Source organism: Cibotium barometz, chromosome 11 (genome assembly GCF_041138505.1).
Source record: "Cibotium barometz isolate CiBa-2024 chromosome 11, ASM4113850v1, whole genome shotgun sequence".
Lineage (NCBI taxonomy): Eukaryota > Viridiplantae > Streptophyta > Polypodiopsida > Cyatheales > Cibotiaceae > Cibotium > Cibotium barometz.
The window spans coordinates 48,924,220-48,941,473 of NC_141056.1; the positions used below are offsets into that span (position 1 = coordinate 48,924,220).

Below are 17,254 nucleotides of genomic sequence, written 5' to 3' on the forward strand. Positions count from 1 at the left end.
CCCATCCGAGCGGCTACGAATCTGCCCACCCGGTGTGCTGCAAGAATCACGGATCAGGCGCCAGTGGCTGTGTCCCATGGCGACTGCCTCCCGCTCAGACAGAGCAACCTCGTGTATGCATACATATCCAGGGTCGCGTGCTAAGTCTGCCACTATGCGAACGACCAAATGACGAATCCCTGAGGCGTCCACACTCCCAGGATCCAAGAAAAAATGAGCCAACTCCCTTAGTTGGCCTATCACATCTGTCACCTCCAGATCGCTCACATGGTGAGAAAACTCAACTGCTTGAGTCGTCAAAGTGCTAAGAGCGAGCTCCAGAGTCCACTCCCGATCGCATGGGCCACAGAGAGGGAAAGAGAAGGCCACTTCTGAATCAAGTGCCTCCTCCCCGCGGGCCAGAGGTATCACTACATGCACTCTGATGGGTGCTGGCTCATGGGGGCCCTCTGCTCCAAAAAGCCGTGTGAAGGAGTAATCAAAAGCCTCCGAGCGCTGTCTAGTGCCGAGACGACTCAGCCGACTGCGGATAGATGATATCCGTGAAGCCCGAATCGGCATGGTAAGTCTCCTCTGCGGTGCTCGAGCAAGGTCGGTGCTCAGAGCCCTCCGGACTGCAAGTGAACGCCAGGGGACTGCCAGGGCCTCCTGGGGAGCTGAGGCGGGCGGGGGGGATGATCGGGGGGAGAAGGGGGTGGAGAAGGAGCCGCTGCCGAAACCGGAGTGGGGACGGGAGGAGGCGAAGGTGGAAGCGAGGCGGGAGGGGGGGATGGGGGAGGGGGGGGGGTGGGGGCGAAGGAGGGGGTGCTGGCATCTCCTGGTCCTCAGTCGGTGCTGGGGTCTCCTCCTGGAGGGGAGCAAAGCTGTTCCTCACGAGAACCCAGTGGTGCTGAGACTGTGGCTGCTGTTGCATCGGTCTCTGGGCATGCTGCTGTCATTGTCTACCTCGACGGCGCCCCTGCCCAGGCTGCCACTCTGAGGTCTCTGTGGGCTGAGCAGGTGTCCCGGAGGCTGCCTACCGAGCCGCATCTGTGGGCGGGCCATCAGGGGCCTGCTGTTGCGGTGAAGGTCGGGGTCTCCTGCGAGGGCAGGCCTTGGCCAGGTGGCCGACCTGCCTACAAATAAAGCACTGGTTCGGGAGCCCTGAGAACTCCACTCTCTGATCAATCCATCCCCCCCCTATCCTAGGTAGCTGAATGACCTTCGGAAGGGAGGAGATGTCAGGAACCAAAACTCTGACCGAAGGTAGCCCTGCTGCTCTAGCCACCACTGAAGCTGCTGTGGGGCCAGTCTCGAGCACCGAGCCCACCAGTGCTCCTAGCCTCGAGAGGAGTGGCAGGTACTCGTGGCGGAGTCCAGGGAAGCAAACTGTAACATGGAAAAGGCGCTCTCCCTGCTCGGCCGCTGCTGGGTCAAAGCCATGCTACCAAGGTCTGAAGAATGCTCGAGCGCCCCTGATGTCGAGGGGGCTCATGGCAAGGACCTGGGCCACGCTGTGGGCTGTCTCGAACTCGATCTGATAGTGTCCACGGCCCAGTAGCTGAACGTCCAGGATCTTGTCCACATCTGCAAGCAGGCGGGCCTGAAGAAGATCCCGGATCTCCCCTCTGCTGGGGCGAGTGCCAACTATACGGCAGATGGTGGAATGTGCCTGGAGGCGTTCCACCTCTGCGGCGAGGCTCGCTTCCTCTTCTGGCGAAAGAGAGAGCTTGATGGGGGTATCCTCAAGGGCGGGTGAGGGGGCTGCGGAAGAGTCCCTCTGAGGTGGGGCGGGAGGAGCCTCCATGAGAGTTTGAAGCTATGGCGAAGGCGGAGCGAATGCGAAGAGACCTGGAGGAAACCGAGCTGCACACGAAGGGCGGAGGGGGAAGGCGGAAGGATTAAAAAAAAAAAACCCAGAAAGACGGGGAGAGAAGGGAAAGGCGGCGAAGCAAACCCTTGGGGGGGGGGGCGAAAGCAGCGCGAAAGAGGGGCGGGGGGACGGGGCGCTGAAGTGGGGGGGGGGGGCGAAAGCAGCGCGAAAGAGGGGCGGGGGGACGGGGCGCTGAAGTGGGGGGGCGCGAAGGCGAGGAGATGGAGGCGCTTCAGCGTAGGAGAGCAAGGTGGAGGGGGGGTGCATAAACTAGGGCAGGCGGGAGGGAGAGGGCGCGAGGGAGAAAAGGGGAGAAGGGCGTGCAGGCAGCACGAGCGGGGGGGGGGGGGGGGATGGCGGGAGCTTCAACGAGCTAAGACCGAAACCGTGTTGGGCTGTGTTATGGCATTTGTATATGGATAATCTGGCATCTCCCATGGGGAGAGTAAGGCCCTCAAAGCTTGTACATGATATTATTCTCCTTGGGTAATAAAATACTCCAAGGGGGGGGGTCGGCCCATTGCGGCCTCTATGCGTGTCACACGTGCAAGCTCCTTTTTCAGCATTTGTGGATGTTTTGTCCAGCTTTTATGTTTTATGCAAAGTGATGATGGATATGTGTTAAGGTTGTGGCTATGTTTAAATATTTTAATATGCTTTGATGGTATCAACAAGTGTGTCAAAGGCCCTAGTCCCCCAGGCGGCACCGCGAATTACATTGGTATCAGAGCATAGGCTTTCTTGGAAGCGGAGGCTTCCTTCTATCAATAAGGAAGAGAAAAGATCTCAAGTGGAGACCACACTTACCATCATTGCTGTTAAGCATGGCCAGCCGCTTCATAGCTTATGAAGCAAGAGCATGAGCAGTAGACAGCTTGTTGATCTAAGGATTTATAAATTCACAAAATTTTATCTTGGAAGTGTTGAGTTGGCTTTATGTGCACATGTTTAGCACTCTTTCCATATGGATATTGTGGATTATATTATCAAGCTTACAGTCATGCTATATGGAGATATATCTCGGGATATCTTAAGGATATGGTGAGGAGATATTTATTTTGGCTTCATGACCAACCTGGCAAAGAAAAGCTAAGTACACTTTGAGTTTGCAAAGTTCGTGCTTTTGCTATTTACTATGAAGTGTTTTTGATGTTCACTAACCCTTGTATAGCTATACAAGGAGAAAGGTGTTGTTGTTTGCCTTGAGATGGTTTCAGGGAAACATTGTTTATGGCTCCCTTTAATGGGATGAATTCTTTTCATGGCTCCCTTTATTGGGATGGATTATATCTATGGACGAGATTTATATAGATATTGGGCTTCACAAGCAATTTCTATGGACGAGATTTATATAGATATTGGGCTTCACAAGCAATTTCTTTCTTGGACGAGATTTATATAGATATTGGGCTTCACAAGCAATTTCTATGGACGAATTTGTCCGAGTTTATAGAGAAGAAATCTTTGGATATCTCATGGATATGATGCTTTTATGGATAAAGTCCACCTCTACTCCAAGGTGTGTGGTTAGCACGGAGTATGTGGTAAGAGTTATGGTATACAAGGATTATGGTATACAGGTCTATGGATTCCTGGTCTTCTTTTCTAGGGAGTTGGATCCATCCTCAGGTTTATGGATTATGTTTATGACTCCCTTTCACTGAGATGGATTATGAAACTCATGGTTCACATACCTTGTGTAGTGTTCTCTTGTCCTACGTGCTCTCTTGAAGATTGTTTCTACCATGTGTGGGTGGAACAATAGAGAGCAAATGGAAGGGAACATGGGCACGTCAAAGGGTAGTGACAAGCACAACATACCCTGCGTAGTGCTCTCTTGTCCTACGTGCTCTCTTGAAGATTGTTTCTACCATGTGTGGGTGGAATAATATAGAGCAGATGGAAGGGAACATGGGCACTTGAGAGGGTACTGTGAGTTTGTGGCCGACATGCCTACAAACTATTGGTAGCAGAAATGTTTATGGAACACCAGGCTATTTATGCCTGCGAGTGATTGTTTTATCTTGTTACTTGTGCCCACCTCTCATCCAAGGTGTGTGGTCAGAGTACCAACACGGAGTGCAAGTGGTAAAGTGGACATGACGCCTGGTTGCCACGGGACTTATGTCTATGCCAAGGGTCATGTGGACCGATGCCTTGTTGGCAGGAGACTTATTTAGTCTCACCCATTTCTTTGGGACATGGATTCTTCAGATATATTGGATTTTTGAGACTGTCTCGTCTCGCCCACTTGATGGGACATGATTATATCTTGAATATATGGCTTGAAGATTAAAGTTACGGACAACTTTTAAGAAGCTGGGGAGGATGTCACCAGCCTGGACATTTCCCAGTATGAAAGGAGTCTGGTGGACTCCAGGATGTCTAAATATTTGGAAAGTACAAGCTTTGGGAATGGGGGATTATCCTAGAATACAAAGGACCACACTCCTAAAATTTAGGAGAGTTGCTATTTTTGGCCCGACTGTGATGGAAATTCTGTTCGCGTCATTACATCTGGAATTGAGCAAATACCAAGAGTTGGCAAAGTGCCTATGACAGAATGTCTACCAGTTGGGATATTTTTAGAGATAAAGTTTATGGAAGGACCCATCTTTTAGATTGGGACATGTGGCAAGAAAGTGGACCAAAGTGAGACAAGTGGCCTGACACTTGTTAGAAAGTGGATCAAAGTGAGACAAGTGGCCTCACACTTGTCACTTCAGCTATTGTGTGGCTCTCCACTTGTCATTGTAGGTTTCTCTTGCCATTTTAGCTCATGGGAGGCCCAAATCTATAAATTGGAGCCCTCTCTCTTCATTAATAGACTGCACACTAGCCTCTACCACCATTACAGGCTGCCCTAACGATGGCTACTCTCTTTCTCTCTCTCTTGAAGGCTGCCCATGAAGAATACCGGCTGTTGGGGTCTGTTTTGGAGGCTTCCATCGCGAAGAAATACTGAAGGCAAGGGTATTTAATCATTTATTATGATTTCTAGCCACTGTACTTGTTGTACTAGCCCTTGTACCGACTACCAGCTTTTGTACTTGTACTAGCCATTGTACCTGCTGTATTGGTCATTGTACATATTGTACTAGCATTTGTACTTGCTGTACCAGCCACCGTACCAGTTGCACCAGCCACTGTATCGGTTCTACCAGCCATTGTACCTGTTGTACCGGCTGAATGGAGAGTTGTACTTGCTGTACCAGCTCTATTGCATGAAGACCCGTGGTTTTTGGGGAAGAATCAGTACCCACACAGAGGTATATGGATTATATTGTTGGCTCGGCATTTCTACAGCCTATGTTCCGGTTGGTTGCCTCATGTTGGGCTGTGTTATGGCATTTGTATATGGATAATCCGGCATCTCCCGTGGGGAGAGTAAGGCCCTCAAAGCTTGTACATGATATGATTCTCCTTGGGTAATAAAATACTCCAAGGGGGGAGTCGGCCCATTCCGGCCTCTATGCGTGTCACACGTGCAAGCTCCATTTTCAGCATTTGTGGATGTTTTGTCTAGCTTTTATGTTTTATGCAAAGTGATGATGGATATGTGTTAAGGTTGTGGCCATGTTTAAATGTTTTAATATGCTTTGATGGTATCAACAAGTGTGTCAAAGGCCCTAGTCCCCCGGGCGGCGCCGCGAGTTACACACACTCCGTCTATCTATGCCACTGAGAGAGATACACATGGCAGTATGGAACTGTAATGGTTCACTATGGGTGCAGCCTGGACGACTGGAGCATGTTATGATGGGGAGAGACATCATACTTCTGACAGAGACACATCAGAGCCCAGAGAGAGGGCTACCTCGAGTAGAGGGATTCCAGTGGGAGTCAGCATACAGGAGGACCACACGCCAGGGTACCTCGAGAGGGTCGGGGGGGGGGAGTAGCAGTTCTATTCAGACGGGAGCTACAGGGCAGACTGAGAGTGGTAGCACAGGATCCAGAGGCCAGATACATGTGGATCAGCTTACAGCTCTCACAGGACAGGGTTATATACATAGCTCTATGTTACTTTTCTCCATCAGGATCCTCCTATGTCATTACAAAGGACATGCCACAGGAGGAGGAGACAGGAGCCTCGCCATACACTTGTCTGTCAGAGGAGATTATGCATTATTCTACACTAGGGGAAGTATTTCTTACGGGCGACTTCAATGCCCACACACAGAGCAGACAGTGTGAGGTGTATGACTATGATGACATGGAGATCTTCCACCCTGTGGATCCAGAGGAGATAGGGGCTAGTCAGGCATCAGAGGACACTGGACTAGACAGAGGACATTATGGGGACCACTTACTAGAGTTGGGAGCCAGGCATCGTCTCGTTATTTATAACGGGATGCTACAGTGGCCGGGATCAGGAGGGCTGACATGCTTCCCACATGGGGGTCATACACGGACCGGAGGCACGGTGGTAGACTACATTATGGGGTCTTTGGAGGCATCACAGCTTGTCACCTCATTCTCCATTCCACCTCGTCCTATTGGGACAGATCATACATACTTGGCATTTTCACTAGCCGGATCACCAATATCACCAGCCCCCCACATACCGACGCCACACACTACCATCTACTTCACACATGACATGACAGACATATACACTGGCAGAGTAGAGGATGGGCTCCTACTCATGGATCCCCTGGCACCTATGGATACCATTACAGCCGAGCTGGCATCACTCCTATACACGGCTGCATTACAAAGCTTCCCACATCGTGTCCACTCAGGAGAGCCTGCGAGATCTGGGACTATGCCCCAGAACAGATGGTATGATGACGAGTGCAGAGCCCTATACTCATGGCTCCGCATACAGAGAACCTTGGGAGGCATCACCGAGCAGGAGTCGAGGAGAGAGATGAGGAGACTTACTTGCCACAAAAGGCGGGCCTTCGCAGAGATACAGGAGCTAGAGATCTTTCATTTCTTCATGAGTAGAGATAGCCCTGTCTCATGGCGGCACTTCAGAGAGCCAGAGCCCCGGACACCGACACCTATTGCAGACCCACAGACATGGCACACATATGCAGAACTATACCACGCCCCACAGCAGCCACCTATACCTCAGCCACCATAGGAGCCTTGACCTACCATAGCTAGCTTCTTTATCCACTCGATGGTACAAGAAGCTATCCGCCGCCTATAGCATGGACGGGCCACCGAGACCATATGGGCCTGCAGGGTGAGCATCTCATATATGCAGTAGATTCTTTGGCTCCTTTTCTTGCACACCTGTTTAACAGGGCACTAGCAGAGGGTTTGCCTGCGGAGTGGACGATGCACACCATTGTGCCGATTCACAAAACAGGAGATATGCTCGATCCGAGCAACTACAGGACGGTTATGGTTGGCCACGTGCTGGCCAAACTCTATGGTGCAGTGTTGGAGCAAGAGCTTAGCTTATATGCTGAGCGAGCAGGTTTACGCTCATCAGGGCAGGCAGGCTTCAGGAGAGCTTTCTCCACCACTGACCATGTATTCACTTTGAGATGTATGATTGATCAGGCCAGAGTGAGGAAGAGAAAGCTCTATTGCTGCTTTGTGGATTTCCGCAAGGCATTTGACACAGTACCACGAGAGAGGCTCTTTCAGCGCCTACAGTCTCTTGGCATACCAGCAAATATGACATGGGGCATCTATGCATTATATGAGCAGGTTTTTGGGCGAGTCAGATGTCCAGGAGGTATGTCCGAGACTATTGCTAGCACCATTGGTGTGAAGCAAGGATACCCACTTTCCCCCACGCTATTTGGGTTATACATTGATGAGGTGGCTGACTTCATTACACGGGGAGGCGGAGATGGAGTTGATTTAGCAGGTACCTCAGTACATATTATGCTTTATGCTGATGATATTGTATTAGTGTCTGAGTCTCCAGGTGGTCTACAGCAGCATCTACATGCACTCGATGATTTTTGCACACAGAGGGGTCTTACTGTGAACCTTGGAAAAACCAAGGCTATGGTCTTTCATACATTGAGACAGGGCAGGAGTCAGCTGACATTCACTCTCGCAGGACGCCTGGTGGAGGTGGTGACATCATACGTGTACCTAGTGGTTACCTTCTCTGTAGCAGCCACACGCTTCACCATGGGTTCAGCAGCCAAAGCTAGATTGACATGGGGATATGCAGCATTGGCTATGCTAGAGAGACAGTGCCACCAGGCGCATTTTCAGGAGCCCCAGACGAAGGGGTGGCTATTTGACACATTAGTCACACCGGCATTGATGTATGGAGTAGCGGTATGGGCGCCAGGCCTTGCTACCCATTGGTGGACACAGATAGAGAGACCACATGCCTTCATGATGGCACGCATGATATGCAGCAAACCGTCAGTACCTCATGACATTATCCGAGCAGAGTTTGCTGTGCCTCCTATGATGGTAGAGGCCATATTTCAGACTATATGCCTGCTATATAGATTTAGAGAGCTGCCACAGGACAGATTGTCATACAGAGCTTTTGAGGCATCTAGACAGCTCGCTGAGGCAGGAGACAGAGGATCATGGTATGCACAGGTCACACATTGGTTCTCACAGCATGGCCTAGACATGGATCATCTACCACCATTCCAGTATGACAAAGATGCACCACATATCCGTCTCTCTCATAGTGAGAGGAACAGAGTATTGAGACAGGATCTATGGCAGCTCTATACACGAGAGACATGGATATCACCTACAGAGCCTCTTCCACCGAAGATGCTATACTACAGAGATCACTTCATGAGTATCACTGATGATGGATTTATAGAGAGGCCTAGATACATGGAGGGCTTTTTACCACACGGCTCCCGAGTGGCTATTGGTCAGCTTAGAGTTTCATCACACCGATTGGAGATTGAGACTGGCAGAGCAGCACGGATCCCCCGAGAGGAGAGGGTATGCAGATTGTGCAGAGAAGAGGTGGAGAGTGAGGAGCATTATGTATGCAGATGCAGAGCATATACAGCCATCAGTGAGAGATATCCCATTTTATTCAGAGAGCCACATTCCCTACGCCAGATCTTTGAGGCAGCAGACCAGCGCGTACTGGGGAGATTCATTCTAGACATACAACGCCAGAGAGAGACATCATTACAGGCTCAGACAGCTCCAGAGGGGGGACGACAGACACATTACTACATTTTTTCAGAGATCCATCCCACTCCCAGCCCCTACACGGCAGGGAATTACTCTTCAGAGAGCAGAGACACTCAGAGCCCGCAGGAGACAGAGGACACCTGGCTTTCGGACACCACGCCTATACCAGAGAGAGATGACAGAGATCAGAGCTCAGTTTCACAGAGAGGGTGCGGAGCGACTAGCTCGCTTCAGAGCACACCCAAGCATGTTCTTCAGGGAGCTGTGGACACCCCCTTCATTGATGTATACCATTTTATACCCCCAGTATGGTATAGGATGGAGCTAGCTAGGTTGCATATCATGATTGTATACTCCATGGATATAGCTTTGCATTCTCCTAGTAGTAGAGCTCCATCCCCTCCACCACTCATTGTACTTATTGCACACCCAAATTCAGCTTTTTAGTTCAGTACTTTTTCATTTTGTTGGGATGACAGAGGATACCCCATACAGGTACACCGATTTGTCTCATAGGCCGAGTTCGGTCTTTTGGAAGACGTTAATAAAATCTTTCTTTCTTTCTTTCTTTCTTTCTCCCTCAAGCGGCAAGCCTCAAGGGCCAAGGTCTCAAGTTTCAAGCTCTCACACAGGCAACCTGTAGCCTCTCAAGACACACTCTCTCCCTCACACACACACTCTCTCAAGCTTCACACACACACCCCCACCCACCCTCACACTCAACTTCTCAAGTTCTCCCTCAACTTTCAAGGCTCAAGCCTCACTCTCTCTCTCTCTCTCTCTCTCTCTCAAGCTATCAAGTGAGAAGGAGGCATCCATCATCCATGGCATCCTCCTCGTGGTAGTGACTCTTCAAGTTCCAACTACCCGTAGAAGGACGACGGGATGGACATGGTGGGATGAGGTCAATCACACCCCATCCCCTCATTGAGGTGGTGCACAGCCATGGACATGCAAGCTTTGCTCGTATAGGCGAGTGGGTGGTACTGACAAAGTAATTTTTAAGTGCCGTTCCTACCCCCGTCCCCGTTCCCTACATATGGCTGTCCCCCATCCCGTTCCCATGCTTGCCCCTCGTTACCGTCCCCCGTCCATTGTGACTATGGTCGTACCTCCAATCAGGAATGGGTGCATACTGTCGAAACTGGTGGATCTCGAGGATCATGTCGCACCCTAAAAGAGGGGAGATAATGAAATCCCGCTGCAATGTGGCCCGTTGAACTTGAAACTCAAATTGCTGAGCTTTATGAGTGATGTGTGTATGTAGACCAGGGGGGAACCCGTCCACATCTAAGTGATAAGGAACCAAGGTACAACTCATCTAAAAGCTGAACGACATTTGAGGCTGATGGTGGAGGTGTGGATGATGTGCTACGGTTGCTACTGTGGAAGTGGATGCCTTAGCAAACTTTTCAGCTTGGAACTTGGTGCAATCTTTCTTCCCGTGTCCCACAGTGTGACAGAAGAAACAACGGTTCTCTGTCTTGTAGCGTGTCTATTCATATGGCTGGAGATAACCTCTAGTGATGCCCTCCTTTGCTTTTTCCTCAGGAGTCTTCTTGGGCATAGAATCTTTCTTATTGCCTGATTGACCCGAAGGATTTTTCTTTTAGTCCTTTTGGTCTTTGCTGTTCTAAGCCCCCTTACCCTCTGTAGATGATTGCTGGGTGGATGGTTGCTGTTGGGGCTTTGGGGTAGACTGTACTTGCTTGGGCTTGCCTCCGTTCAGCATCAGCTCCTGATTCTGAGCGAGGGTCAGTGCCCGTGCATAAGTTTGAGGCTCAAAATTCCTCACTAGGTACCTAATGGTGGTGCCTAAACCTTGCTTCTTCTGATATGCCCAACTGTTGGGCCATTGTAATGACCTTGTTTGAATAGGTCAAAACAGGGGAACCACTTGAGTGAGTTTGAATAGGTCAAAACAGGGGAACCACTTGAGTGAGTTTGTAAAACTCATTGGTCATGTACAGTGGTGGAAGAAAATGGGCTTTGAGGTCAGCCACCACGAAGGTGTTCCAATGAAAACAGACTTGGCCTGTGATGGGGTCTGTGTGAAGTTGTGACCAATGTTGCCACCAAGTAACAACTTCCCCCGTGAGGTGGGGTGCTGCCACATAGACTTTATCTTGTGGATCTATGATTTTAGCTAAAGAAAAATGAAGGGTAAAACGAAGTGCAATTATTGTGGGAGGAAAAATCACTTGGAGAAGGATTGCTACGTCAAAAAGAAAGCACAAACACAAGCAAACTTTGCAGATGAAGAAGAGAAAGGTGAGTAGGCCTCTGGCTCAACAGAAGAGGCTAACCTAGCTCATGATGATTGAGCATTCTTATCACCAAAGGCCATAAGGCCACCCCCACTTCCTAACTTGTGTAAAACATCACCCAAGCTAAGATGATGAAAATGTATATAAAACAAAATAGGTTAAATCCATATATGCTAGAGGGATGGATATCACTTGAGGGAGAGATTGTTGGGAAAAATCAAGTGACACCCATCTTGAGGGGCCAATTAAATGTCCATGGTGTAAAGCCCAAAACCTTAGAAATGAAAGCCTTGTAATAACGAGCCATAAAGAGTGCACCTTAGAGTAAATCCAAGCAATGTAAAAGTGAGTAAGAGGTGAAGGAATCCATGCCTACTACTACAGGTGGACAAGGGCCTTGAATACTAGCCACCAAATGTTGACTTGGAGCACATGGAAAGGTATCTAGATCCACAAATCAAGGGGATCACTTGACTCTCCCGATGGCAACCACCAATCACCGGCAGAAGAGGAAGGTATTCCTTCCTGAGGCGTGGAAAGCAGACTGTCACGGGAAAGCCTGAAACTCCGGCTAGAGGGTCAGATGCCGGGTCGAAGCCATGTTGCCACCGTACAAAGAAGGCCTGGGCCGTACGCAATGCAATGGGGCTCAGTTGCATAACAAGATCAGACGCGGCTGGTGAATCGAACTCAACTTGGTAGTAGCCACGTCCCAATGTATGAATATCTGTGATCTTTGCAGGTGCATCCAGGAGGCTAGCCTGAAGGAGATCTCTGAGTCAGCCACGCGCAGGGTGGCTCAACTGACAATCTTGCAAACCAGAGTGGAGGCCTCTAGGGATGCTACAGTGGTAGCGAGAAGCTGTAGGTCCGCTTCAGAAAACGAAAGGCAGGTAATGGCGGCCTCGGTCGAGGGAGATAGAGCGGTTGCCATGGAGTCCTCTTGGGAGCGAAGACCAGAAGAGGCCAAAACTTGCCGAAATTAGACCTTTAGACCTTGTTGGAAATGCGTTCGCCACTAGGCTTGATAATTAGCCCTAGTGCTTTTAGAAGCTTTTAACTCTATAATACTTATAACTATGCCTCTACTTATAAGCCTCTTCCCACTTTAGGGATGTCTCTCCACTAGGTGCTTGCGTTTGGCCTCCAATCTATCCTTGCGCTAGTGTGCACTTGTCCTGGACGTAACATCATACACAATGATATATGTGGTCCCATGAGGGCACGATCTATTAGGGTATATCTCTTCTTTGTCACTTTTATTAATAATTACTTCAAGCACACTTGGGTGTATCCATTTTACGATCAGGTGTATTATTGCATTGGTAGCGCATCATGGTTGGAATGTACATCAGTTGGATATCAAGACTGCCTTCTTAAATAGTGACTTGCGTGAGGAGGTTTATGTATCTCAACCTTGTGGTTTTCTTGAGAAGGGGCTAGAATCTAACATGGGAGATTTGTAGCCATTTACATGGTAGTGATGTGTGGATGTAGGTTAATAATGGGTCAGGACACTTTTTCCCTCTTTAGGAGGTTTTTTTCCTGGAGTGTATGTACGCACTCTTATGAGTGTGTGTAAGTGACCTTATCATGTCGCTTCACTTGTACTTCACTTATTCTTATCAATCTACTTAGAGTGTTGTGCTTTCATCTCTCTCTCCTTACTGCATCTATGTGTGTGTTGCTACATTGATCTCCACTCCAACAAGGATCTGAAAGCTTAGCCAAAGGAAAATATACCACAAATTGATGAATAAATTGCCTAACTGGAGCATGATCACACTTACCATCATACTTACTCAAATTTGGTTGAGCTCGTATGATGGTGCCAGGTGGTGGTTGGAGCGGTGGAGAAACCTTGTTGTGCCATTGTAGGGTGAATTGACAGCATGTTTGCTTGCATAGATGAATTGACGGCATATTTGTTGCTAGTGTTGGAGTTGCATGGCGTCTCATTCAAGCCTTTTGTTGGTGTTCTCAGGCTACTTGGTTTGCTCATTGTTGGTCTTCTTTACCGCTACGTTTGGTCTCCTTGGCCCTTTGTTCATCATTACCTCGGGCTTCTTTGTCCCTTCATTCTTCGGTCTTTTTGGCTTCCTCTTTTTGTCTTTGTTGCTCCATGATGAGGAACAAAATCAAGTTTTGAAAGTTCTTATGGCTTTTCGACTTCTTTGAGTGCTTCCTTGGCTTTTTCAGCCTCCTCCTTAGCTTTTTTTTCTTTGGCTTTTTTTGTTGCTTCTTCTTTAGCCTCAATTTATTACCGAAGTAATTTGTTTTGTTTCAAGATTACCCCGACGAAGTCTTCACTGAATTGTGGAAGCGTTTATGTGGTGGTATCTTCTTTGTTGATCTCTCCTTCCATGGCTTCTTTGTAGCTTTTTGAAGAAGTCTCTCGCGACATTGTGGAGGCCTAGGTGGTTTTTCTTGACCGCTGTTAGGAACAAACAGCCATTCCAGGAGTCCAAAAGGGTGCCAAGATGGCTGTTCAATACACTATGTGATAGTAAAATCACAGCTCACACGTGCAGGTTCTCGTTATGCATCTAGTTATCATGTGGATCATGCTCTCATTTTCAGCACATGCAATGATGATGAAAAACCTGTTTTTTTTTGAGGTAGCACAAGAGAATGATCACTGGTTGCATGCCATGTAGAATGAGTATAGCTCAATCCTCAAGAATGACACTTGATATTTGGCAGATTTGCCTTATGGCAAGAAGGCCATTGGTACAAAGTGGGTTTACAAGCTCAAACGGAAGGTTGATGGTAGTGTTGACCGCTACAAAGCAAGGCTTGCTGCAAAGGGTTATGCTCAGCAAAAGGGCATCATTTATGATAAGACCTTGCTCCCCCATCTCGTATGACTACCATTAGGCATATAATTGCATTGGCAACACATCATGGTTGGCATGTACATGAGTTGGGGATGTCAAGACTGCCTTCTTGAATGGTGATTTAAATGAGGAGATCTACGTATCTTAGTCTCGTGGATTTGCTCCAGAAGGGTCATGAGAGCAAAGTGTGTAGGTTACGGAAGGCTTTGTATAGTCTCAAGTAGGCACCTTAAGCACGGTATGAGAAGATTCATGCATACTTAATTGCTCTTGGGTTTTAGAATAGTCCAACTGAGAGTATTCTCTATGTCAAGTGGACTCATGATGTTTTCTTGGTCATCGTTTTATACATTGATGACATGCTGCTCACATCCCCTTACGATGAGAAGATTTTAGCCTTCAAGGATAAATTACATGTGTCATTTCAAATGACAGATTTTGGTCCGTTGCATTGCTATTTGGGCATTCAGTTTCTTCAACGTGCTGATGGTATTGTCATGTTGGAGTTGAAGCATATATAGAAGTTGTTAAAGAGGTTTAATCTTGAAGACTGCAAGTCTATTGCTACACTAGTGGAGACAGGTGCCAGACTCGGTCTCTAGGATCCATGTGATCCTTTTGATGACATGCTATCAGCAAGCTATTGGATGTTTGATCTACTCATGCAATACGAGGCCAAACATTCAGTTTGGAGTCTCACAGTTTAGCAAATTTATGCATAGCTCAGGTACCAGGCATTGGCAGGCTATCAACGCCTTCAATGATTTCGATTGGGCTGGATGTTACGACCCTAGGGTGTCCACTAGTGATTTTTGTTTCTGTCTTGGTGATTCATGCATATCATTTCATTGGGTGTCCTTATCTTTTGTACTTGGCACTCATTTCATTATCACATAATCCACATCGAGTTGTGTGCCTCTCTCTTTCTCTCTCTTCTGCTCAGACTGAGTTCACTGTGTGTGTGTAGCTGCTGCTCCAAACCCTAGCCCCAACAGAGAGATCAACTCATGAAAGGGCAGAGGCAGCAAGAACAGAGCCAGTATCAGACATCCCTTACATGGTTCTTCCAAAGCATTAAAGAGTGCCAAACCCAAGTACTAGATGATGTCAGGAGACAAATGCAGTCACAGGGAGTTTCTGTTGTGACACATCTAGCTGCTGCTAGATGCTCAGATGAAGACATGCATATCACATAGACGCCTCAGATGAAGACATGCATATCACATTGAAGACCCAAAGCTCAGCAGAGGAGTTCACTGTCCATGCGACACCTTACCCATACACACTAATCTTCGGAGATAGAGGCCTATTTTAAATCTTATAGTAAGCCATGAGTTTGGATCCCCCTTTGTCACCGAATGAGGTCTTGAGATGGTTCTGCAATCCTATCAGGCTTTGAAAATTGACATATTGTGCCTTTGTTGTCCATCGATGGCTTCTTGGCACACCTCACAGTTTCTATCTTTCCTTTTCATTTACATTGTTTAGGTTGTAGGGGATGCCCAATCTACACAGTACCTGCAGATGTCTCATGGGCTGTTTTGGCCCCTGAAGACAGTAGTAATCTTTTCTTTTTTTCTTCTATCTCATAAGCTACTTTGTAACTATGATGGAAGATACATACTTGAGAACTCATAAAATTGTGTCTGCTGTTGCTTTATTCATTGGATTGTGGTTTTTTGACTTATGTTGGTAATGGCTTCATATCTAAGTCTTGCTTTTGGTATCAGGTGCTGCAAATGGCACCGTGGCAACGTAGTCGGGCCATGAGGCACATTGGAAATCGTATTGTGAGCTGCATAGAACGTGCAAGGTCAAAAAACCATGCTGAACATGGTGTGGACATTGAATCAAAATAATACCATAAAACTCTAGTATTCACAGGATTTTTTCGTGGCTGTTTTTGGCTACTTAACGTATTAATTGCATTGAGAGTAAATCTGTCATGTGTATATGGTGGTTGTGTACTTCATGATTCAAGCCAGGTTGTGTACTTCACGATTCAAGCCAGGTTGAGTCCTTTTTCTCCTTCATCATATTAATGACAAGATAAAGTTTGTGAAGAACTCTTTACTTTTTGAGATCCCCCTCTACTACACATACCCTAACACTTTATCCTCTACCACATACTATAAATCCCAAACACCCTGTGCTACATATATCGCTGCCACCGAGTACCCTATATACCCTCCTAAATACTACATATATCCCGACATACCACCTTCTACGGCATTTATCCGCACAACATACACCTCCTAAATACTACATATATCCTGACATATCCTACTACAGCTTGTCATTGAGATACTTTGAGATATGTCCACCATGGTTGACTTGTAAAGGTGGATTGGAAAGTTGGGACAGGTGAACTTAAGGTAAGAGGTAAGAGACTCAACTGGTATCTGAAGAACTATATTGTGAAGAAGGATGTAGACGGATTTCGCATATAGGTGAATAGGAAGAGGCTTGTTTTGAGTGCTACAATGTTTTTATGTGGGTTCCACTTGGGGGGCTATCAGAGTTCTAGAAAGATGCAGATTGTGAGAGAAATCACTGATTCCTTGAGAGACCCCATTAGGTTTTTTGGTAGTGGTAGGGAAGCCTCCTCTTGGAGTCGAGACTCAGTTGGGATAGATGGTGCAATTTTGATGGTAGCCACAAGTAGCAACTCCACACGTCCATTCACTTTTAATTATGCTATCGTTGTAAGATCCTTGCTCTGGAACTGGCCCACGATGATATTTAAGAGATTCACTCCAACCACCATCTCCTGACAGACCATGTCTCCTTGACACGATGGATTTGTGTAGTTTGCCTCATGTATTTTTTTGGCTAGTATGTAACCTAAGATCGTCATGTATTTTTTTTGGCTAGTATGTAACTTATGATCGTCATTTTCATTAATGTATAAGTGCCCTCGTGTATGATGATGGTTATTTTTTGATAGACCACTATTTTATTAACTTCTTTATTTTGATGGACTATATTTTATTAGCTGATATGTTTTTATGGACTTTTTGTGGAACTCACACATGTATAGCCCACGCACACCAACTTGTTTCTTGTATGGACATGCACACAACAAAAAGATCATAGGCTTCTTTGGCCTTGAAAAATGGTATAGGATGCGCACACATGGTGCTCGCCTCCTGTCTTCCCTCCCCACAAGAACCAACCACCTCTTATTTCTTTACTTATTA

At 47.4% G+C, this 17,254-nt stretch overlaps 1 protein-coding gene across 1 annotated transcript in view; it reads left to right on the forward strand.

Moving 5' to 3' along the window:
- LOC147634275 (uncharacterized) overlaps positions 1-15,993 on the forward strand; it is an 86,142-nt gene extending 70,149 nt beyond the window's left edge. The window contains exon 13 of the mRNA XM_086805403.1: positions 15,785-15,993. Within this exon, the coding sequence (XP_086661529.1) occupies positions 15,785-15,913 (129 nt within the window). The 3' untranslated portion in view covers positions 15,914-15,993. The remainder of the gene's footprint in view (positions 1-15,784) is intronic.
- Positions 15,994-17,254: the final 1,261 nt, after the last annotated feature.